The sequence below is a fragment of the Gigantopelta aegis genome, chromosome 9, assembly GCF_016097555.1.
Source record: "Gigantopelta aegis isolate Gae_Host chromosome 9, Gae_host_genome, whole genome shotgun sequence".
NCBI lineage: Eukaryota > Metazoa > Mollusca > Gastropoda > Neomphalida > Peltospiridae > Gigantopelta > Gigantopelta aegis.
Genome location: NC_054707.1, coordinates 22847702 through 22874438, shown reverse-complemented (window position 1 = coordinate 22874438; position 26737 = coordinate 22847702). Strand labels below are relative to the sequence as shown.

The following is a 26737-nucleotide window of genomic DNA, read 5'->3' as shown; positions in this document are numbered from 1 at the left end:
ATTCGGGTGTTATGCAAATAAATTATTCTTATTATTCTTGTAAATATTATTTTGTTGACCGCTTAGTTACGTCTGTGAATTATGCCTTTAATTCGGTTATTTGCACAGACTATTGGAAATGTATACTTTTAAAATCAATAAGTATTTGAATGTTGATGTGTTTTTTAAACTAAAGTTAGGCTATGTACAGAAATACAATAATAAATCCTAGGTCCATCCATTGGAAAGGGTAGATAATTTAAAACGTTTCATCTTTCTTACATCCAATCAAACTTTAGCTTTCTTTCAATATTAGCCAATAAAAAATCGTTATACAAAACTAGGTTGCGGAAGGCAGGAAATTCGAAAAGAAGATTTGATCGCAGTGATTTGGTCGTGAAATAATAATACGATTTGTGACAATGTCTGATGCTGTTAATCAGGTATCAGTCGTGCCGTTTTGCAAGAAGCAACATAAATGTTTGGTTACTTATTAAAAATAATATTGTATTATTCAGTATTGAATGCCTGACGTTTCGTTTCCAACTCTGTAACACGAATCTGGGTTGTTTCGCCCCAAAACAATTTCACCCCCGAGTCATTTCGCCCTTATCCATTTTCGCTCCGAGTCGTTTTGTCCCCCGTTAAGGTAATTTCGCCCTTTATCCGGGTCGTTTCGCCCCTGGTGTATTTTGATCCAAATCTTTGTGACTTGTGTCCTCTCCCTCATGTTATGTCATGTCATGACACATGTTTTGTTATGAAGAGATTAAATGCATGTTGTAGTCTAATGATAATTTATTGACATTCTTCGGCATTCTAGATCATTGTTTGTGTGTAGGGCATATAGTTAATAGTGAAGTTTAATTGTAACCAATCAGTCGAATTAAGTTAAATTACTTTTTCTCTCTTTCTTTTTGGACGAAATGCCCGCTATAAAACGGGTCTATAATTAACCAGGGGCGGCAGTACCACTTTTTTTTGTGTGGGTTATATATGTTTTATCTGGTGAAATTTGAAAGCAGAGTGGCAACCTCGAGCCGTACTACTAATTTGTACACTGCCACACCTGTTAATTAACATGCAATAGCCTCCAAATATATGAAATAATCTCCCTTTCCTTATTTGAAATGTACACCAATTTAAGGCGGCCTCGGTGGTATCATCGTTAAGCCAGCGGACATAATTTTGTTAAATCATATTTAAAATTGTTTGTGCATGCAGGGCACAATATTTCACGAGAACCGTTGTTCTGTTCGTGTGTTGGTTACGCAACTTTAAAATCACGAGAACCGCCATTCGGTTACGTGGTGAACAATTACATTCTATAATTAAAAGTACCATATATCAGTAATGAAAGTGAAAATTACCGTAGTGTTTTAGGAGTAGGTAGGCCTAATTCATCGGTTATGAGAACTATATTCACGTAACTGAATAATAGGTTACCTAAGTAAAACTCACTTGAACTGACTTCGGGTTACCTAAAATTTTGAAATGTTGTCCCCTGTTTGTGTGTAATATACAGACACAAACATTGAAATTAATTATCACTAGCAGAGTCGCAAATATTACACATTATATTGTCTTTAGCCATAGCTCGTTACCATGATATATTTATTTCTGTTAAAATTGCTCCTTGCTGAAAAAAGGACACAATATATATGTGGGAGGGGAGGGGCGAAACGACCCGACTGTTGGGGCAGAAATGACCCGTTTGGAGGACGAACTGACTCAGGGTGAATCTGGATACGGGCGAAACGACCTGATACCCTGTAACACAGGTACCCCCAAAATGTTATATAATATATACTCTTTATATATCTAACTATGGTATTTGTATTAGGGCTTTCTGTTTGGGGATACCTGTGGGTCAGTTCATACATACCAGTTCGTCCCCCTCAATAGTTTGAAGTGCACATATTTCATTTTCTTTTGTCCTTAAAACTTCGTAATGAAGTAATTTTCTGTGTGAAATACATGCCAAACATCTGTAACCACATGGCTGGTAGTCCTTACGATGTTTTGTGAAAAATTGGCTCCGGACTTGTAAGTAAGTATAGGATCTCACATGGTTCATCAAGATACTTGTACTAGTAAACGTTTTGGCCCATTATTTATCATTGTGATGTCGAAAATGTAAAAAAAAAACCCCAGACCATAGACTTTTACCTCGGTAAACTACATGTAGGTCCAACATTAACAGTGGCCGAATGGCCTGACAAACAGTCGGGCCAGTTTGGGCCAGACATTTTTTATATAATCAGTGTTCTTGATGATTAACACTACCACTTCTGTTGTTTTTATAAGAGGTGATATCCCTAAGAACATGAAAAGTTTGTAATATTTTATTAGAAATTGTTGAATAAACAAATGACAGAAAGTAGAATCTAAATATCATCAGTTACGACGAATTTTAAATCTGCAACTGAGGACAAAATATCAGATGAAAGTCAGTGGACTCGAAAGACAGAATGACCATTCAGATCATGTGACACAGTTGGCGCCAAATAAGTGGGTTTTTTTTAAATCGGAGATTGTTGAAACGATATATATATTTTTTAATTGCTTAAATAAAATATAACTTTTCATACTATCTTTATAAAATACAAATATGTGCCATCTGGCTCCTAGAAGGACAAGTTAACATAGAGGGCTACTGTACCGAGCAAATTTCAAAATACCGAAATTTCGGTATTGAAAAATGTTTCCCGCCATTTAGTAAAGTACTAACAATATATCTGATGTACACAAAATGAGTTGGGTATAAATCAGACGAGATCCTTGTGTATCAAATTTAATTTTATGTAGATGAAATTAGCAGGTGAACCTTAACTCAGGCATGCATTTAAAGCTGAGTATACTGAAAATAGTGCTCAGTATCGGTATTGGTATTGTGTTAATACCGAATACCGTATTGATAGCGAAGTAAATTACCCCAAAATTACCAATATCGACACAGGAAGGAAGGAAATGTTTTATTTAATGACGCACTCAATACATTTTATTTTTACGGGTATATAGCGTCAGACATGGTTAGGGACCAATATGCTCTTTTCGATTAGCAGCAAGGGATCTGTTATGTATGCACCATCCCACAGACAGGATAACACATACCATGACCGTTGATATACCAGTCATGGTGCACTGGCTGGAGCGAGAAGTAGCCCAATGGGCCCACCAACGGGGATTGATCCCAGACCGACCACGTATCAAGCTAATGCTTTACCACTGAGCTACATCCCGGCCCGATATCAATACTGAACCTTAAATTTCTATACCGCCCAGCTCTAATACATATTATCTTACTTGTACTTGATGCTTCCTTGACATTTTTTTTTTTTTTCAGAGGAAGCCACTTGCTGTGAAAAATGTGAGTCGCTTGCCAATGCCAGGTAGTCGGCTGAAGGCCCCGACCAATTTTAAACGTGCTCACAGTCCTGATGGTGATCATTATGAGGTTTGTGTAAATCTACATGTGAACATGTCATTCTCCAGAAAATAATTTGAGTGTACCAGTCCTTCACGTTTGAAAACATAAATTTACTCTTCTCATAAGCTTCTAGTGAGTGATAATGCGTTCCATAGGGAAAATGTTGAGTAAAGCTTGCACATATTGACAAAGAAGTTTTGAATAAAAATATTGAATTATCAATGAATCAGTATAACAATACATGTATTCAAACAATGAAGCTGACTGGGGATAAAGTAGCTTTTCAGATAACAAGCAGGAGGCGTGCTGTTACCATATTTGTAGGTGGGTGATAGAAAATACTTTTGAGATGAAATTATGGCATGCAAGTGTGATTGTGCACCTTAGATATTCATGAAGGAATGAGAGTACCGGTACATAATAAAAACAAAACAGATGCCACTAACACACTGACACTACTAGGTGGTATGGGTTTGAAATCTTTTTAAAGTGGACATTAACATATTTTAAACAGTGGTTTTTTACTATAATCTGTCTAAAAATTAAAAATATCTATCCATTTTCTGGATTTTAGGGTAAATAGTTTTACCCTTTGTACTCTTTTTCAGAAACCTTGCATGTATGGTGTTTAATAGTTAAAATGCAGCTCTACATTAAATGTTAATGTTACTATTCTTAAATTTATTTATTTTAGTTGAAGCAATCTACTCTTACACCAGCACTTTGGTTTTGGCGAAGACAGTTACGAGGGCTGCATATTAATGCATACATAGTTGTTATGATAATCATATTAGATGACGGTGACGATTTGTAAACTAAATTCTGAACATAACAGTTACTACTAGAGAAACCACATATATTACAGCCAATACTGGATTATAATAAGGTCCAGAGATGTTAATTATGTTAAAAATATCTATTATTACATGAAAGTATATTGCCAAACTAAAAACAAAATGGCCAGTTCTTTTTAAAATTCACATTTGGTGAAATTAGGAAGTACCAGGAGCTAACCCTGTGTTCAAACAGATTAATATCAGTTATCTACTTTGTTCAGATGAAACAGAGAAAGCGAAGTCGCACAGATAGCTTTGAGGCAGACTTACCAAAGATGAAACAGTTGAGCCAGGTCAAGTCCAGCTCTTCTTTGGCAGCATCTAAAAGTTCAGCAACACTGCGGAAACAGCCATGTATATCTAAGATTACACGTAATGTGGCGGCAGCTAGTCAGAGACCGAAACTGCCTTCTTTTGCAAAGACAGCACCTAATCCGGGTAACACTGATTTAGTGATGTGTTTTATTTTATTTTTTGTTGTTTAAATTGGTACATGTGATCTTTTTCACTATGAACCGGTGGTATATTAAAACTTATGGTATGTACCATACTGAGAGAGTGCATAGTATAAAAAAAACCCAAATATTTTCAGGTGCACATTTTAGCAACATTTAAATTAACTTTTAGCAAACTTAGATGAAAATCCTCAACAGAATATTCATATTTACAAAATAGACTTAAAAGTAACATTTGACAACTTTTTTTTTCTCTTTCATTAGCCTGTGGGCATGGCAATGGTAGATATTTACTAGCCTGACATTGAATATTACTAGCTATGGGAGTGGGCTACCATAATCTAGAAGCCCTGGGTTGTGAAGTATATGAACTTTCAATAATAAAGCATTTCCAAGTTTAGTATGTACATGTATACTGTAGATCCTGAAATTAATACGATCATAATATTAATGCAAAAAATGCGAGATCGTGTTATTCACATTAATAATATGACCATTTATTTCTATGTTTTTGTCTGTGTGCTCCATGTTATTAAAAAAAATATATTAAAATTCTAATATATTTGTAACACACAACTGGAAAACAATTCATCATAGGCAAGACTAATTGTCCAATAGTTCAGCAATTTGCCAGCCACGTGTGACGATTGCAGGGTCTTTGACCACCCTGTCAATAGCCGACACGATTCATTGCGCGTGAATGTGTTTTAGCACGTTAATCCTGAGGTCAATGGTTTCTTTGTTTTTACTGTTCAAGTTTGATGCAACTTTGTTAGCATACCACTGGGTGAATTGTTCTTTCATTATGATTTTGAAATCACCATTCACAGATAAAGATACAGTTGTAATAGTAAATACATGTTTAACCAGATTTAGCTACATATACACATTACGTAAATGATTGCTAAAAACATATGCTTTGAGTTGATCTCACCAAAAACACAAGGGACTAAACAGGGTAATTGATGTGTACACGGACATGTTTGTGAGTTGATCTCATTGAAGAGACCTTTAACTTGGATTTAACCGAAAAGTATGTTGTTAGAAAAGTAATATTTCAAAGGGAGGCCACTCACATTAATTTCATGTCACATTTTAGTCTGCCCACCGTGACTCGCATTAATTTAGGGACGCGTTAATTTCAGGATCTACAGTAGTTAGTGACTTATGGATAATAGACTTTACTGCAACTTTAACATTTGAGACTACTGTGGAGGTTATTATTGTAATCTTATGTATGAGTATGTTGGGTTTACTCAGTTATTAGTGCTGGTCAGGCCCCACTAACAGTTGAAAGTTCTGACCAGCATTATAACTGCCGATTATGTTTCATAACAGCATGGATAATACTATATTATGTTTGTTCACATAATAGTGATGAATTTCACACTTTTTGAAAAAGAAAAATATACATTATTTCCACCTCTAGTGAGTTTCTAGGAGCACTATATAAATTATAATTATGTATAACTTTTCACAGGTATTTATATGTAACAGACAGATAAATATAATATTGTTTTTCTTTTCTTGGCAGTTGTAAAATTTTTGTAACTCGAATACACAATCCTATTTATAACAAGATGTGTGGCTTTCTTACTCTTATAGTTGTTGCCAATGGAATTAAACAAAAGCCAGGTGTTGGAGGAGCAAGCCGAAAACCGTTAACAGGTAATAACATAGTGATGTTAATATGAGGGAAAAATCAGCTATCATGTGAGCTTTGAGCTGCTGGAAAAACAAATCAGAAATTCTCTTTTCTTAATTCTTAATAAATGTTTTTCTATTAAAACTTTGTCATTTTGCTTGTATAGTATGGTTTAATATTGTACAGTTTAATCATGTTTGAAGTACAGGTAGGTTAATAGAAAATAGTATCCTTTATAAATTTTATAAAATATTGACATTTGATAATGGACCTTAAAATACATTGGGGAGAAATCCTGAATATGATTTTTTTTTTTTTTTTCCCCCAACTTGTTGAAATTGAACTTCTGGGTGTCCCATTTGGAATTTAAATATGTATTCACTTTCATATTACTGTAGGGTGGATTGGTAATTTTTGGCATGCTTCCATCAGAGAACTGTTCAAGCATGCTTGTTGTGGGCACAACCTCTTGACTTCGCCAGAGAGTTCTGTCCATGACAGGATATTACTGTAAGCAAAACAGCTTATATATAACAGCAATAATGCAATGACCACCCTAACAGTGACGCAATTCAGTTTACGGAGAAGCTACATTATCCAAAATATGTATGTCAAATATTAAAAAAGGGTACATCACATGATTTTCTTTTTAGGTGCTGTAAGTAAGCCCAACGTAGGCACAAACAATGTTAAGCCACCTGCTGTTGCTGTTGCTGCTAGTAAGTCATATATTATTACCATAAACAATCAGTAGTATTTTCATATGTTGCAAAGCTAGACATTTAATTAATTTTGAACTGTTGTCATAGTTATCCTTGTACAACATCTAAAGAGAGCTAGATTCTGTTGGTTAATACTGGCTGTAAAATATTTTAAAATTTAAGAAAGCATTATTGATGAGTTCCGTTGTTTTTGTTGTTTGAGGTGTTCCATAAAGTTTGTTTTGTTTAACACTAGAGCACATTGATTTATTAATCATCGGCTATTGGATGTCAAACATATGGTCCTTTTCACACAGTCATAGATAGGAAAACTGCTACATTTTTTCCATTAGTAGCAAGAAATCTTTTAAATGCACCATCCCACAGACAGGATAGCACATATTACGGCCTTTGATATACCAGTTGTGGTGCACTGGATGGAACGAGAAATAGCCTAATGGGCCCACCGACCGCGCATCAGGTGTGCGCTTGACCACTGGGCTACGTCACGCCCCCATGATGTGGAAGTATGTGGTGATAATAATATTTCTGTTGTATTTCAGCAGCTGGCGGGAAGAAACGTGCAGCCTGGGATGTTAAGGGTCGTCTGCTTGACACAGAACAAACTCTGCGGTAATTGCACATTTCCAGGGGCGGGACAGAGCCCAGTAGTAAAGCGCTCGCTTGATACACGGTCGGTTTGGGATCGATCCATCGAGGGTGTACTTTTTCTATCCCACATGACTGCATATGATGGAGTCTTTTTCTCCAATCCATTCGATAAATAAACCATTATTTTACACGAACAAACAAAGATGGCTGAAAATGTAACTTCTTTATTTGACCATTTTGTCATAAATAAAATTCACTATCATATTTTCCGCGTCTGTTTCATGTGTTAAATATAATTTAACACTACAAATTAACAAGATAGCTTTTATAATAAGAGTTTTAATAACAAAATATCGATCTAAAACTAACCTTAATATGATGTCATATATTATCAACAACGTAATACTCCCCATGTTAAACGCAATGACGTCATAAATCTATACAAGACAGATTTATTCCGTATGTGTTTATGTCATGGAATGGGTCTGTCTTGCATAGCTAGTGATGGGAGAAATATATATATATTGATTGTTAATGTTATTTGTGACACTTGGTCCTCTTAACAGGATTTGTCAGGCTGAGCTGGGAGAGCTTCGAAAAGGAACGCATACAGAGATCCAAGACCTCGTGTCGTCCAGGTCGGCTCTTCAAGACGAGAGAGACAGACTCGACAGTGAGGTGTCCGGTTTACGTCAGTCTCTAGCTGACCTGAGACAAACACACACACAGATGACAGTCGAGTTGGAGACGAACAAGGTTAGTTATTAGACAGACAGTAAGTTGTTGTTTACAAAATACAAACTGATCTATTTGTTAGCCAAAGAGATAATCCAAGAATTACAAGTAGCTTTTTTTTTTTACCCTGTGGATACGATTTCAAATTGGAAAATTCAAATTTAACTAAATATTTTCAACAGTATATTTTTTTTTTAGGAAGCTTATATTCTGAGTACAAATGGTATGTATATGTAAAAATTTTGTAAAATAAATTCACTGGATTATATTATTAAATAAAAATTTATGGTACATATAGTTTCTTTCAGGTTCTTTTTTATTTCGTTTGTTTCACACGATGGTGGTTAGAATATAAATGTTTCACTGTATAAATATTAACATAAAATCACTTTCACAAGTCTGAGCATTAACCATGTTTACAGTTGGTTTCACCTGTTAACTACAGTTGCACATGTTTGTGTTCCATTACTAATAATATATTAGATTCTAACATAATCCACCTTGTGGCTTTTTCATAGATGAAAACGTTTTATGGATTTTTAATCGTCCATACATATTTTCCGGGTTTTCTGCTGTTTGTCCCCAAATAATCATATTTTCCATCCAAAATGTATGATATGGTTTGGGCTGATACATTGAAAACATTCTGAATGGGGCCCCGCCATTTTAGATCATTGTGCAACCCTAACCGTATGGCCAATCTTAATATCCAACCACCAATACTAAAATTTCCTGATTTTTTGTTTTGTAACCCACTTTCATCCCCAGTGTGAAGTTTGTTCTTTCATATGTCCAACTATCTGTCCATTGAACTACATAAAAATGGATGGAGTCGGGCATTAGTATCTGATACACACGTTTCTATTTATTTGTATCATTTAAACATCTAGATACCACTTGAACTCTTGCTTGTGAGACTTGCATAATTCACTTAGAAACAAATTAATTTATCTTGGGTACTGTACGTCTCTGTTGAGCAGATTGTTTTGAATTTTAGCGCAGTTTCTCTAAATCAAAAGAGCTGGTAAGCATGCAGGAAGCAGAGATTGCACAGTTAAAAGAGACCATCAAAACTGTGGAAGGAAACATAGAAGCAAGTTTGAAACGGGAGCAAAATCTAGAAACTGAAATCAAGAAATGTGACCAAAAAATTCTTGAACTAGAGGTAGATTAAATACCATTAACTTAAGGGAGATAATCATAAACTACATGTAATAAGTCTTTGGTCCAATTTCTTTTTTATTTTGGATCAAAGTTTAAAGTTTAAACATGGCAGTGATTTGATATCAGAAGTATGTTATTTTGAATGCAGCTCTGAAAATATTGCATGATTATTGTCTCGGGATTAGATCATAAATGACAACACCAATTTTTTTAAAGTATAATTTATGTTGTTAAGTTGAATGGCTGGCTGAACCCTTAAAATTAAACATAAATTGTCAGTTTTGGGGTTTTGCAATCCACACTTTCTAACTTGAAAAGTGTCATCATTTTGAAACTGTTATTGCTAACTAATTAATGGTACTGTTTCTTAAACCGTAATCCTTTATTACTTTGCTGTTTTTCAAATGTGTGCATTCTGTGAAGTCATTTATTCTTGTCTTTGAAACTAACTTTGAAATGAAAATATTATCTAAAACTGGCTGATTTAGTTTGTTGTCAAGCCACAGATGAAACCGTGCAATCTACAGTATGATCTGTACTACATGAAACAACCAATCCTCAAACTAATGGTAGGATTCTTAGCATCAACTGTTTTACTTTTAGCAAAACCTGGCTAGTGCTAGTCAGCTAATAGCTACCCGGGAAGGTGAGATTTTGCAACTGAAAGCTAACATCAAATCTGTGGAGCGAGATATTGAAGAATCTAACAAAAGGGAACAAAAATTCGACTCTGAAATCCAGAAATGTAACACAAATATTGAAACACTGGAGGTATGACATATTAACGTACTTGATTGTTAAACTTCACTTTCCAAGTAGAAGTTGGATGTACATGTAGCTGTAACTTAACTCCACTGCCAGCCCAAACCCCCCTCAACCCCCCAAAAAACCCCCAACAACATTAATATCATCTTCTAATAAAATATGTAGGCCTCTTATTTTAATAATGGGATGATGCTACTTTTTAATATGCTAACAATTTAGTAATGTTGCTACAGACCACTGTTGTATTCAGCCAGTTCATTTGATACTGTAGCATTTTCAACCTTTTAAGAAGAGTTTAAGCTGTCAGTTGACAAATACAAGTTAACCTTTAAATTTCCATATATAGATATGTTTCCACACAAAAAAAAAGTTTGTTTGAGAATTAATATGCTAAAAAGAATCTGAATTTGGCTATGCACTTTCAAAACAAATTTGCCACATGTGGCTTAAACACTTTTTTAATAACTTAACGGTCAGGCATATGTTATTTGTTTGATTACACATGAGTGAGAAGGATCACAATTTAACAGTTTGGATTTCAGATACAAGTTGCTAAGTTTTCAGTTATAAAGCTTTGACATATGGTTTAATTTGATTGGTCAAAAGTACTGAGTGAGCCTCCATCATTGTGAAAAACTATTGTCTCCATGGTTGTACAATCGGTTAACACAGTTAAATTGTAGACAGGCCTCGGTGGGGCATTGGTTAAGCCATTGGTTGGTAGGTACAGGGTTCATAGCCCGATACCGGCTCCAACCCAGAGCGAGTTCTTAAGGGCTCAGTGGGTAGGTGTACGGCCACTACACCCTCTTCTCTCTCACTAACCACTAATCAACTAATCCACTGTTCTAGACAGACAGCCCAGATAGCTGAGGTGTGTGGCCAGGACAGCATACTTGAACTTTAATTGGATTTAAGCATGAAAATAAGTTTAAATGAAATGAAAAATGTGGTAATAGATAAAATAATTTATTACCCCAGCAGGCACTCGTAACGGGGGAAATAAAAATCATAATTTCTCACTGAGAAATTATCATGCATTGGTTTAACGTACACTACTATTGGACGATTTGACGTCAACAAATGCATTTCATTATAGATTTTTTTTTACAGAGTATATAGAAGTTTTAAAAATGATGTGTGAACCGTGAATAAAATACAAAGTTAAAGCAATACCCAGAACAGTAAAGTAGTTGACGTCGTTTCTATATAGTCTACTTGGACGTGTAGCTGATGTAGGCTATATTGAAAATAAAGGCTTTTAAAAATCCCAAATAGCTGGGGTAATAAATAGAATAACAAACTCGGTACCAGTTATTATCAAATTTATGTCCTGCGTGAAATAATTTTCACTAGTCATTCGTTGAAGCTCATGATAAGTGAAAATTATTTCACTTGGGACATAAATTTGATAATAACTGGTAACTCGTTTATTATCCTCTATATACTGATATACTTTTTATGAACTTGTATAATAAAAATTAAAATTAAAATTAAAACTGAAAAGAGTGTAGCATTATCTATATATAGAGAATACTACATGAGTGGCTGTTTGATACCATTTATCTCACAAGTTGTTTTAAAATGTATCTAACGAGCGAGTTTGATACGTTTTTAAACAACGAGTTGTGAGATAAATGGTATCTAACGGACACGAATGTATTATTCTATTTCTTACATGTCCTCAAAAACTAAATTTTAAGCAAATTTTAACATCTTTTTCGTCAAAAAGTTATTTACAGCCGTTGCACTTGTAGCTGATTTACGAGTAGCAGATACATGAATGTCAGGTTAACAACCATGTGTAACCAAACATAATGCATGGTGTTCTCACCAACGTGTGTGTAAGAAAAGTGTTTTATTTGGCCACATCTAATAAGCAGCAACCATTCTTCACGGTCGTGCTTATTTCATTAGGTGGTATGGCGTTCATGTTTGGGAGCAGCCAATGAGATGTCTTCAAATTGATTTCCCACCAGTGGGAGATCATTATGTCATACACTCCAATGGGTGTGTAAGAAATATTTGTTCTATTTACTAGAGGAACCTGGAAGAGGCTAAACAAACAATTGTCTCTAGGAATGATAAAATTACGGGATTGGAGGATACAGTCCAGATGATGCAAGATCAGATCAACGAATTCAAGCAGAATGAACAACTCCATGAAGTGGAGAGACGACGTCTGCATAACATGGTGCAGGAACTCAAGGTCTGTCACTGAGATACTGGGTGTGATTGGGTGTAGGGGGAAGACGGTAGCCTTCTGGCTATGTGTGTTATATGACAGACATGCTCAAATCTAGTCTTAAGCCAGTGATGTGTCCGCATCTTTCTCAGTCTATTGTCCATTTGTGATGGAGCAGTGATGGCAGACATCCCCACCCCTTTATAATTTGTGTTCTGCCTCCTTAGCCCTATTGTTATTGTTCCTTTACTGAGCAAAGGTATGAACCAGGGCCCAAATTTTCAAAGCTATCTTAGAGTTATGAAATCGTAAAACCATCCTAAGCTATGATGTGACTATCAAGGATGTGATTTTTCAGCTTTTTATCTGATTTCAAGGGTTTTTTGTGCAAACATACAGCAGGGCTAGAAATGAAAAAAAAAATCTACATGCACCAGGTGCATGCTGAAAAAAAAGTTGCATGCACCAAAAATAAGGTAAATTGGAATTATTCGGCAATACCTATATTTATTTATTAACAGCACTGGAATGTTATACAACTGCGTTTATTACTGATTCTTGATCAAATTTGAAAATTTCACCCAACGTAAACACCTTACAGAAATCTATAATAGGCCTATTACAAAAACGTACGAATATTTGTGTTTTGTATTAAGCAAGTTGTCAACTTTTTTAACTCGATAAGATCTGTTGGTATAATATAAATTAGCCTACGGAATTCAACGAGAAGTTGCGATTGAAATAATTACTGGCTGACTTCGAGTCAACTACGCGAGTAACGCACCTGCACGTTCGCAATCATCTGATCAAGTGCCCATATCTGAGGTCGAAAATGTTCAAGGCAGTTACGGTACTTTGTATTGATCACAGATCTGGCGGAGTTCAATTTGTCAGAGACGACAACAACTGTGTAATGCGCGTGGATACCCCAAAGTCGATCTCGACCACCTTCCCTAACACCGTTGACGGATATTACCGGCAATTTTCGCAAATATATTTCACGGAAATGACCGAAAGGGCGCCATTTTTGTGAGTAGTATTATGGGATACAAAATGGATGCGCCCATAAGATAAAAGTGTGGCGAACAGATTACGAAATGCATACGCAGAGTTCAACAACTTGAGTCTGAATCTGGTAGACAACAGGATAGTAGTATACGCAATACACAGTACTTGAAAAATATTAGCATGCACCGCGTGCACCCAGTTTTAAAAGTTACATGCACACGCAAAAATCAGCATGCACCGGTGCATGTACTAACACTGCATTTCGAGCCCTGTACAGTCATGTATTTTCACAAAGTAGATTGGATTTGATCTGAAATGCTGATAAATGACCTTTATTCAGGTGGAGTATAAAGGTTTCAGCTTTTTCAGAATCATTTCAGCTCATATTTCTTAATGGGTATCACATTTCTGTAGTTCAATGGACGTCAAAGCCTACGATGGTTTCTGATTTCGTAGTGCTAAGATAACTTCGGAAATCCGTAATCTGACTATTAAATATTTAAACCATACAGCCAGATATGATTTACTTTTAAAATGACTTGAGGCATATTTAGATTACAGATATTGAAAGATTGTAAAACATATGTCTATATGTAGGCAATGAAATTGTTGTAATTTTTTTCCTACCAAAGAATAAGGAAATTATAGCTAATAAATTTGAAAGAATACTGATAAAGCAAATGTGAGAATGTAATTTTTCTTTCAGGGTAACATCCGTGTGTTTTGTCGAGTGAGGCCATTGCTAGAAAATGAAACTCTAGGCAACAATGGAGTAATTCCACACATGAACTTTCCTGATGTTGACCACAAGTATTTGGAACTGGAAAAACTTGATTCTTCATTGAATGAGGTTTGTATAAACAAATGAACACCATTTAAATCTGTTTAAAATTATTGTAGTTGACTTCAGGATTAAAAAAACATTTTGGAAGTAAAAAAACCACTTTATTTTGCAATAGTAATACTGCGTGTAATTTTTAGGATTTTCGCATTTTTTTTATTTAACTGCGAAAATTACACTTAAATGAATAATTGCCAGAAAAAAACATTTTAAAAAACGAGACAAGGGTAACACTGTACATTACTCACAAATCTTGTACTTCCAATATGGCAAAATATTAAAGAAAAATAACAACCAACTGCTCTGGAGCAAATTAACAAAATGGCCAAACCCTTTTGCTCACTAGACAAACCCAGCTCCTGTTTTCTTTTCATAAATGGTACAACGATAGTATCGACATAATGTATCATTGAAGCAGCATTACTTCAATACCTTTTAGTATGATGGATGTCTCATTCATCCGGAAATTCCACTGCAGGATGACACCAATTCGTCTTGTTGCCATACAAAATTTGTGGAGGGAAAAACTCGCCCATCATTGACATGGCTAGCAGTGACGTAATTTGTTGCTTGTCGTCGGTGCCGGTTATATTCACTTGTTTACTTCCTCTTTCATCGATGGTCCATTCCCCTCCTGGTATTGGAGGGATGCCTGTCTGGTGCCAGTTGATCAACATGTTGTCGTCGGCAGTTGTTCACCCTTTTACAAAAGTTGGACTTTATGCTGTCAAATCCTCTGGCAGTTTCTTAGAATCTTTTGTTCCTTTTCTTTTCACAAATCCCATCCTGTTGAGAATTTATTTTGCCAGGGTTAGTTTGATATCAACATGACCTCCATATTTCAATAATTTGTTTCGATGCTTCCATGACAGTTCTCAAATTGACGATTCCACCTGATAAACAAACTTTTCTTATCCAGTCCTGTACTTTGCTATCTAGTTTTCACCCAACAGTGGGGGTCCAGCACATTTCCCTTTTGATAGTGACGATACAGGACTGCTGTCATCAGCTTGCTTCATCTTCTGTTGTTTCCCCACCCCCCACCCCAGCACTGCGAAAATTAAAAACTGCGAGATTGCTGTATTTTTCATATCGCGAAAGTTTACCCCTATGAATAATACCCGTTATACAATATAATATGTTTAAAAAATAACTAAAACATTTTTGTCTGAGAATAGTAATAATAATAAATTTTTGTGTTCTTTGTAAGGGACCGTGAACATGTAAACATATCATAGTCATTTATTATGACCTTTTGTCTTCATAGCTTCAATTCTAGTTGTGTCTGGATATAGCGGGTTTCCTCTCTAAGACTGTGTGTCAAAATTACCAAATGTTTGACATCCAATAGCTGATGATTAATAAATCGGTGTGCTCTAGTGGTGTCGTTAAACAAAACAAACTTATAACTTTTCAATTTTAGTTGAAAAAAAAGTCGTATGGGCTTGGAAAAGGTTGCTGAAAATTAAAGTTTAAAATCTTTAAGTATAAGCTGGAAATGAGAATCCCCTGATTATTGTAAGTATTAAAAAATTCCATAAAATACATGCTAGCTTTGTTTTTTAATCCACAGTATTAATTTTCACCTTTTACTTTGTTCCCTTGCGTTACAACAAAAGGAAATATAAATTAACATATGAACTTTGTAAAACAGAGTGTAGTTTAAATTTGAATTATTATTAAACACCTTTTGATAAGCAACATATTTTACTATTATGACGGCACATTATCAGCCACCAAAACACTGATCTGTCCAAAAACCCGATCTGTCATTTTACTCAGACCGATTCATTCATGATGTGACTCGAAAGACCCACTAACCATTGATTAGATGTGCTACAGACCCAGTAACCATTAAATAAATGTGCTACAAACCCAATAGCCATTCATACCCAGTTAATATTTTAAAAATTTTAAAAATCGAATGGTGCTTCATGTTCATGCAAGTTGGTAAGTGCATAACTAGAAAACAATGAAATTGTATGCCATGCAATCAACCCTCTACATGGCAGCCATTTTTTTCATCTGGCAGCTAAAACATTTTATACTATCAATATAAAAAAAGTAGAAGTAGGTGGCATCTGGCTCCTAGATGGAAAAGATATCGTAGATGGCTGTCTGTAACATAACACAGTATTGTTTTCACTGTTTTGTTCCTCTCCAGAGTATGCTGTCAAGCAGTCGACGAGGACAATCAAAGCATGAGTTTCAATTTGACAGAGTTTTCCAGCCCGAAGCCTCGCAGGCAGAGGTGTTCAGTGAGATATCACAGCTTGTGCAGGTAAGACCACATTTCACTGGTTATTGTACTGGTCTAAACGTGATAATTAACAGGGGTGTTCAGTGAGATATCACAGCTTGTGCAGGTAAGACCACATTTCACTGGTTATTGTACTGGTCTAAACGTGATAATTAACAGGGGTGTTCAGTGAGATATCTCAGCTTGTACAGGTAAGACCACATTTCACTGGTTATTGTACTGGTCTAAACACAATAACTAACGGATGTTCAGTGAGATATCACAGCTGGTACAGGTAAGACCACATTTCACTGGTTATTGTACTGGTCTAAACATGAAAACTAACAGAGGTGTTCAGTGTGATATCACAGCTTGTACAGGTAAGACCAAATTCACTGGCTATTGTACTGGTCTAAACATGATAACTAACAGGTGTTCAGTAAGATATCACAGCTGGTACAGGTAAGGCCACATTTTACTAGTTATTGTACTGGTCTAAACATGATAACTAACAGAGGTGTTCAGTGTGATAACACAGCTTGTACAGGTAAGACCACATTTCACTGGTTATTGTACTGGTCTAAACATGATAACTAACAGAGGTGTTCAGTGTGATATCACAGCTTGTACAGGTAAGACCACATTTCACTAGTTATTGTACTGGTCTAAACATGATAACTAACAGGTGTTCTGTGAGATATCACAGCTGGTACAGGTAAGACCACATTTCACTGGTTATTGTACTGGTCTAAACATGATAACTAACAGGTGTTCAGTGAGATATCACAGCTGGTACAGGTAAGACCACATTTCACTGGTTATTGTACTGGTCTAAACATGAAAACTAACAGGTGTGTTCTGTGAGATATCACAGCTTGTACAGGTAAGACCACATTTCACTGGTTATTAATCCCCTACCGGTCCAAATAATAGGTTTCATCTCTGTCCTTCTATCTGTCTGTCTGTCTGTCTGTCCATATGCCTCGAGTAATTGAGCTGAAACTTTGTATTTAGCTTTTTCCTATACTATTACAGATCACGATTGACTTTTATGACGATTTACCCATTTTGTTTAGCAGATACAGAAATTTGTTTTCCTGATGTTTTTTTTACCCAATTGTTTAAGATATTGAGCTGACATTTTGTGTTTTGTTTAGCTTTATCATGTACTATTACAGATCAAGTTTGACTTTCATGATGATTTACCCATTTTTGTTACAGAGTTATGGCCCTTTTTTACTAATCCTCAAGATATTGATCTGAAATTTTGTATATAGCTTTATCATTTACTATTACAGATCAAGTTTGACATTAATGATGCCATTATCCATTTGTCAGTTATGGGCCCGTGCTTATAAACCTTAAAGTCTAGACTTTAATAAAGTCCAGACTTTAACGTAATGCTATTTGAATGGTGTTGCCATGCCGTTAAAGTCTGGACTTTATTAAAGTCTAGACTTTAAGGTTTATAAGCACGGGGCCAGGTCCTTGAATTTAGGAGATACGAAAATTTGTTGGACCCTGTAGGGGACATGTATTGCTTTAACAGTACTCTCAGAATGCTTGTTGCACTGGACACTGTTTCACGAAAGGATTGTAGCTACGGTTAATTGTAGTGACTTACGGTGAAGTTTAAGGCTAGCACACGTAAGCTTTAGACCTGTTCCACAAAGCAAACTTACGGTAAACAACTAAAATCTTCTTTATGAAAAAGTGGAAATTAGTTTAATAATAAATTGGTTACCAGCTTTTTGGTGGTTTTCATTGGTATCAGACATCCATGAAGTAATTTTGTCAATTTATTTGCTAAGCGATAATTGCTGAATGCATAAGACATGAGTTATCTGCCGTATTTTCGTGTGAAGGTCATATGGCCAGAGCTTTAGATTGCATCAAAGTCGAGGTGATAAATACTGTGCCCAAAATATTCACACCCAAATTAAGTACAAACATGCTGACCGCCATATAATTTACCTGAAAAACACTGAAATGTTAAGTCTAATTACATATTAAAAATAACTTGAAATGCATTTCTGAATATTGACAACTCTATAGCTGTTAATGACAGTACTGAACTAAACCAGCCTTCAACCACTTGGAAAAGACTAAAGTCCTCGTTATGCCCAAATTAGTGAGATCTAAAGATCTGTATGGCCTAGAATGTTTTTCATCGAACGCCAAGTTTCATAAAAGATATTTTTATACAAAAAGTTAATATCCTTAGAAAAAGATCAAATCATCATCTAACTGCCAATTGACAGCTTGTACAGATAACTCTGCATTTCGCTGGTTATTATACATGATAACGACTAGAGATGTTCACAGCTTATACAAGTAACACCACGTTTCTTTGGTTTTTGTACTAGTCTTAACATAGTAATTGAAAACTGGTTTTGAGTCGTATCTCCCGGAACTAGCACAGAGCTCATTAAAACAACAATGACAACTTAACTCTCAATAACTGTTGATCACTGTCATAGACTGACAGTCCAGATAACAAATGTGTGTGCCGAGAACAGCATGCTTAAACCTCCACTGGGTATAAAGATGAAAATAAGTGAAATTAATTATTGAGGTATCTATATATATGTTGGTTATCTGGTACAACAAAAAGTTGGCACTGTTTTTACTCACATCGGACAAGCAGTTAATACCCTGTTGAAGCAGTGTATACACCACAAAATGTCACCAAACCCCTTGAGTTTCATGAAACCATTTTGTGCTCGACTCTTATTTGTTTGGGCAGAACTCTAGTAAACTAGTTGTAACCATGGTATTTTAATTTCAGAGTGCACTTGATGGCTACAATGTATGTATCTTTGCGTACGGCCAGACTGGATCGGGAAAGACGTATACGATGGAGGGGCCATCTGTTGATGACCGTATTAACTGTGGAATGATATCCCGGGCAGTCAAACAGATTTTTGAAACTGCAAGAAAACTGGAAGAAAATGGATGGCAGGCAAGTTCTGACGAGTAATTTCACAATCACTGTAATGTTTGTTGGAGGCAATGTGTTTTTGAATGTAACTATAATACCATACAGTATGTTACAACATCAAATATTTCACACCATATCAGTTTTTATGATTGCTTACAAAGTTGCTTTACATGTTAATTAATTAATCCATAATCTCCCGATAAAGTTTATAGGAAGATGTCGATGCACAAGCTATAGCCATGACCGACCACATCTCTTTTTTAAAAATCTTTTATTATACGCCCCCACTTTTAAACAATATCACAACCCTTGTAAAACATGGGACCTAACACTTAAACAGTTTGGGTGGCCCCTTCCAGTATAAAATTCTGGCTGTGCTAATGGCATATAGAAAAGTACACACCTTTAAAGCGTTGAATATAAATGCTAGTTGAGGAAAGGTGCACTAGATTACTGTCCATGCTTATGCTTTTCATGTAGTTATTTCTGTTGTTTTTAGTATGAATTCAAGGCTTCAATGCTTGAAATCTACAACGAAACAATCCGAGATCTGGTGGATTACCGTGCTGACAAGAAACACGAGATTCGACTTGTAGGAAAAGACAACACAGACACTGAGGTGACAGATCTGTCAGTGCTAACAGTCACCTCTGAACAACAGGTAACTATTACAATATACAAGGTCTATCAGAATTTAAGCTGGTCACTAAACATTAAATTATAAGCTTGACAAATTTGGTCCAATAATCTTTGGCCAAATTTAACTTTTAATTGACAAAACAAAATGTTTCAAAATAAGGCTCTTAAAGAATTGCATTTAAATGATTTTTGAATTCACTTCTTTTGTGATTTACTAATAAAATATATTTGCCAAATTCAATGTTAATTCACATTAGTTAATTTGGCAACTGACATCATAAAACTATTTTATTTTAAAACATGTAGCCACAGAGCTTTGGCCTCACTCTGGGTTGGAACCTGTATTGAGATGCTTACCAGAACCTGTGGCTTAACTATTTTATCATTTCAGGCCAGTTGACCAGGGCCCCTGTTCAACGAAGCGATCTTAGCCCTAAGATTACCTTAAGCGCATAACTACCCTATGCACTTAAGTTGATCTTAGGGCTAAGGTCGCTTCGTGGAACGGGGCCCTGGACCCTGTTCCATTGGTAAGATCACCTTAAGTGCACTTACGGTGATCTGAGTGCATTTTCGTTTGTGTTTGTAATGATGATATTTAACAGAGATAACTTTGTTCGTATAAATGGATATGGTACATGTGTGTGTACTGCAGAGTAGTCACCTGAAACTGACAGGTGTATTGCATAGCAATGTCCAGGCCAGTCCACGTTTAACAACATTGGAATTATTTTATTTCTACTAACCATAAACACTTTTAACTATGTCCAGGTACACAAACTTTTGAAGAAGGCATCGGAGAATAGAGCCGTCGCGGAAACAAAGTGTAATGAACATTCTTCACGGAGCCACTCTGTGTTCCAGCTGAAGTTGCATGGCACAAACAGCATCACCACAGAGACCTGCTCGGGTATATCTCTCATGTTGTCTTAAGTGCTTCTTGTTTTCCTAATGGCAGTTTTATGTTCTCTGTGTGGCACGCATACAAATTATATTTCTTGGTTAGAGATCTGCAGCAGGAAAAGATGTATACACTAATTCGTTTTGTAAATGAAACAAATTAATTGTAAACCTATTTTGAAGCAAATACTTTAAAATTAAATTTTTGAAACTGTTTCAAAATAAATATTTGATTTAAATTTCAGTCAATGTTGTGGTTATAAAGTAGAATAAATTAATGTTTTGTTTGTACAAAAATGTTTTTAGCATTTTGGCAAATTATTTTAAGAGTGATTTAAGTATGGTAGTAACTGAATTGTTTTTTCTCCATTGTGAAATCCAGTAGTCGATAATGAATAAATCAGTGTGTTCTAGTGGTGGCACTAACTTTAACTTTAACTCTACTGTGAAATTGTTTTTGTTATTATTTTGTATTCGCTATTAAAAAGTTCAGGGTTTTTTCAGTTTAAATAAAAATTACAATTTATCAGAAATTGAGCTTTCAAATAAATATTTAACTGCAAACTATTTAAAATATGTAATGTCATCAAAACATGATGACATCATATTCAGTACTAGCGCATAATCACAAGAGTAAAGCTGAATTTTCCTGAATCAAATGAATGTGATAATTGTTTTTAATGAGAAAACAATAACAAAAACTATTTTTTACAGGTATTCTCAGCTTGGTTGATTTAGCAGGCAGTGAAAGATTGAAAGAATCGCAGTCAGAAGGCCAGCGACTCAAGGAAACTCTGAGCATCAACAAGAGTTTGAGCAATCTTGGAAATGTCATCATGGCTCTCGGAAATAAGGTCAGCTGTCCGGCATGTTCAGCATTCATTTCCCACAGCATATCCACCTTTCTACTGCAGATTCCCTAATTGATCAAACATTATGCGGGCGTGTAAATAAATATGCCATTTCTTTCCAGCAATTTGTAAGGTGAAACTTCTTTTTTAATATTTTATTTTTTGGTTTGTTCATTTGCAACATTGTGTCTTTTGCAGCTGTAGACACTATTCTATTGTTAATTCTGGAAATTTTTATGTTAATTTTAGTTTACCTTTAAACATGCTGGGTTGCTGTTAAAATTCAATTTACATTGTAAAAACATAAAGATACTGAACGGACAAAAGGAACATGAATATGGCTTTAAGAAGTTGAAAAACACCTGAAAATTAACAATAGGTAGTTCGTAAAAAAAAATCCTGTTTTAAAAATAGTACCATATCAGAGTTCGACAAATACGCTAGCCCGACGCCCGTGGCTAGTGGTTTTTAAGTTCGGGCTAGTGAGAAACGCAAAACCACTAGCCTGCAGGGAATAATATCAACAACGCAATCAGTATATAATAATAATCCACTTGAATTAGGTCTGCAAACTGCAGTAACATGCTATCTCTACATCGCCACAGTTACAGCATGCATTGTTAAGTTTTGCCCTTTCAAATTTCTGGCACAGGAAATAAGTCTAATGACATGCATGTTTTGATTGGTTGGACACATCACATGGTAGTTAATCTCGCACATATGTTTTAGGCCAAGAACTTGGAAATCACCAATCGCGACGACAGGTTAATCTCAATCAAGTAAACCCCAGTCATGCTTTGAATTTCAGTTTGTTTTATTTACCTGTTTTCTAATTTAACACTTCGCTGACATGTGGTTATCGGCAATCAGGAAAACAATTTACTTTAATGGTAACCGCACATGCAATGACTCTGCTTGGCCTATTACGTGTAGCGGTCTGGGTAATGCGTCACAGCTGCCGATACAATATGATACCTTTTTTGTTCATCAATTAACAACGGATTAGATGTCGCCGTTATATTCTTTTGATATCGGTCTGACACAGGATAATGCCCTGTATTTGAGCAATTGGCATCACCGTCCCTGGCGACATAAATAGTAGGGCCCTAAATGTATAACCCACTACCGAATACACTGAACCATCTATTACCGTGTGTCACACTGTCGTACCCTCATTTAAATTTTATTATTTTGATAGTGGTTTTAGATATCAACCATGAGTTTGCTCAATTATTTTTCCCCAGAGGGAGGGCAAAAGCGAAAACGGAACAATGACAATGGATCACACTTGACAAAAAAACCAAACGTACAACACGACAAAAAAATGAAAGTTAAAACATGATTTAAGTGTTTGTTTTATTTTACTGTTATACTCGAAAATGTGTTATGTTAAAAAAATTATATAAAAATCCAACTATAATTGATCAGGAATTTGGGCTAGTGCTTTATCTTGGTGGGCTAGTGGTTTTCACAAACCCACTAGCCCTGTGGCTAGTGACTTTTAAAAATATTTGTCATACTCTGCATATTTTATTTGCAGGACAGTCATGTTCCATACAGAAACAGTACTCTGACGTATTTGCTGAAATCTTCGTTGGGTGGAAACAGCAAAACCCTGATGTTTGTCAATGTTTCACCAAAGGAAGAATGCTTTCCCGAAACTCTGAACTCACTCAGATTTGCTACAAAGGTATTAAAAAAGCCAATCTTGCCTCTTCATATCATTTGATAATCAACATAAGTAATTTTATTCGATTTTTAACTGTTATACATTCTTTGAATAAATTACTCCGATTAAAACAATTCTTATATATTCTGTTGTGTATGCTTTTCTTACTTATGAATAGATGAATAAACATATGACCATGTTTGCGATAGTGGGTACAGTTGAGGAAAAGTGACGATGGTTATAAGTGTGCTGACAACATATTTCAAGGGAAAGACATAAAATGTGACAGCTGAAATTTTGAATATATATTGATTATGATACAGGGTTTTATTTCAAAAATTTGACATGATACGCATGGCTTTGAAACTGGGAATTTTATTGAAATAAATGTATCTATTGTGCTTTACAAAACGTTATTGGAGAGGGAAGGTTTGTCAAGTGAATGAGATTTACATTCAGATTGGGAAATATAGCCTCTGTAGAATGATGGGGAATGGTGCCCATTATCAGTGTCTAGAAACATAGTTCACTCTCTTTTTAAAGGTTAGTGTGTCAATAGCTTTATGATTGTGTTTCAGGCAATTGAAATATAGACAAAAAGTTATTTTATAATTAAATTATACTAAACAGTTAACACAAACACTCTTTGCTTTTGAGGTTTATATCAAATGCTTACATGTTGATAACATTTTCAACAAACAGGTGCCTGAACATTTTGCTCGTTGAAATTCCACATAGCTTCATTTTGAATGGTCTTATTCTGCTGCATTGTACTCTTCTTTTCTTTTTTCACAGACGTGGTCATGTGTATATAAGAATATCATGTATGATGTTTCCAAAATAATTAAAAACAACCATTGTCATTCGCAGACTACACGGACATCTCATTTTTGCCTCTATGATTAAAATATTAATTTTCTGCAGGTGAAACCAGTGTAACATCGGCACAGCCAGGAAGAAGATGAAGTGAACAGGGTCTTCAGAGCAGATTTCACGGTTATCGAAACGAAATACGAAGGCAGCAAACGGCGACATGTTTACTTGCATGAACTCTGGGAGTAACAGGAAAAGATGAACTCATTGTTTTAGGACATGTATATACTGACATGAATTGTTTTAGCAAGTCATATCTTGAGGTTTTAAAGCTACAAAAAGGAAATGCTAATTTAATTATATTTCCACTGACATTTTAATCCATGTCTGCTCTCCCATGTTTATTCAATGGAAAATGATACAAAGCACTTTGAAAATGAGAACAATGTACCACCAAAAAATCATGGGATGTGAAAGCAAAGCCACATGCCAATTGGAAAAAACACAATTAAAGTAAGATTGTAGAAAAATGTATTAGTCTTCTAAGATAAAGAACATGTTGGCGGTGATTTCCCCCCATAGATTATTATATTTTTTGCAATTGGAAAGACACATGTAGTTTATTCCTGAGTCTTTGCCTTTGATATGCTATGCACTTAAAAAATTCAACAGTAGAGAGAGAGATGACACTCTGGCACACTATTGACCATCATTAAAGTCGTTTCATTCATTCATTCATGTATTCATGTATTCATGCATTCATTCATCTATTCATGCCTCCATCGATTCATTCATTCTTCATTAGACCCTGTAAGGACACAAGGGATGAGTGAGAGTGTAGTTTTTAAGTTGATACATAAAGTTTTGGCCTTTAGTTAAAGACAATAGTGCAGGGATCATAGGCCCTAATGCTAATGGTGGTAGTTTTTTTTCATTCGAGACACCACACATTCATTACTAAATGAGGGGTGGGATGTATCCCTGTGGTCTGCGGTCTGCTTAGGATCAATCCCCATCGATGGGCCCATTGGGCTATTTCTTGTTCTAGCCAGTACACCACGACTGGTGTATCAAAGGCCATGGTATGTGCTATCCTGTCTGTGGGATGATGCATATAAAAGATCCCTTCCTTCTAATGGAAAAATAGTGTGTTGCCGTTTGACATCCACTAGCCAATGATTAATAAATCAATGTGCTCTAGTGGTGTCATTAAACAAAACAATTTTTTTTTTACTAAATGGGTTGGGATTAACTCGGTGGTATTTTATTGGCCTGAGGTGTGATGGGCCAGAGGCTGGAACATCAAAGGCTGTGGTATGTACTACCCAGTCTCAAGATTCCCTATAAATATCACTTGCTGTGTTTCTTGGTTAGAGTAGTCTACATCACAACAGTGGGTTTCATTTCCAAACCAATTGTCGAAATGACCATTATATTGTTAGAAACCAGAGAGACTTAGTTTAAAATGTGCTGGGGTGCGAAACCGATATTCCATTCCTTGTCTTCTTTTCTTTCTAAATAGGATAGTGTGTCTCCATAATGTTAATTTATTAAATATTTAAGAGCTTTGTATACGCAATTTCATTAATTTATCCGCCCACGGCTGATAAATGAAAAGCCATAGTATGTGCTGTCCTGTCTCTGGAAGTGTACATAATAGATTAGAAGATTATGTCAAAATTACCAAATTTTCAATAGCTGATAATTAATCATTGTGCTAAATTGGTGTCGCAAACAAATGTGTTTGTCATCTGTTCATCCATCCATCCATGCATCCATGCATCCATCCATCCATCCATTCATTCATTCATTCAAATTGTAAACAGTATCCATAATAGTGTGGGTGCTAAAAGTACCCTTCATAGGAAATTTGACTGGTCTTCAGACACCTTTTCATTAACACCTGTAATAAATGGAAATATTTTTATCTTGTCATTGTTTCCTAGAATTATTATCAAAAGAACCTATATTATTAAACTTTTGTCGTGGCGGAATAATATTTCTTTTTTTATTATTTGTTTTGTATTTATGAATCCTGACATTTCAGACTGAACTTGGAAATATATTTGTTTTAGAAAGGATATCTTGATGCTTTTTAAATGTGTTTATGGTTTTCGGTTTAGAAGCTAGGTATGGGACATTTTAATCAAATTGTACAAAGATTGTCAATATTTGTAAATTATAACTCATAAAATGAGTTTCTATATTTATATCCAATGTTGTCCAACTTTTCTGAAACCATGTTGACTGCAGGCATGCAGCTCACTAAAAGATTTGTATCCTGGCATCTGGGAGACAAAATGGATGTAATGTATGTGTGAAAATTTGA

At 35.3% G+C, this 26737-nt stretch overlaps 1 protein-coding gene across 1 annotated transcript; it reads left to right on the top strand.

Annotated features, from left to right (window-relative positions):
* Positions 1 to 326: 326 nt before the first annotated feature.
* LOC121381282 (carboxy-terminal kinesin 2-like) lies at positions 327 to 26402 on the top strand. Its single transcript, XM_041510529.1, has 18 exons — positions 327 to 422; positions 3326 to 3436; positions 4467 to 4683; positions 6306 to 6368; positions 6999 to 7064; positions 7610 to 7679; positions 8225 to 8414; positions 9391 to 9558; positions 10161 to 10328; positions 12364 to 12531; positions 14222 to 14365; positions 16521 to 16637; positions 19384 to 19557; positions 20036 to 20197; positions 20947 to 21085; positions 21790 to 21929; positions 23467 to 23616; positions 24520 to 26402. The coding sequence occupies exons 1-18, from the start codon at positions 402 to 404 to the stop codon at positions 24532 to 24534; spliced, it is 2283 nt and encodes a 760-aa protein (XP_041366463.1). The 5' UTR covers positions 327 to 401; the 3' UTR covers positions 24535 to 26402.
* The last annotated feature ends 335 nt before the right edge of the window (positions 26403 to 26737 follow it).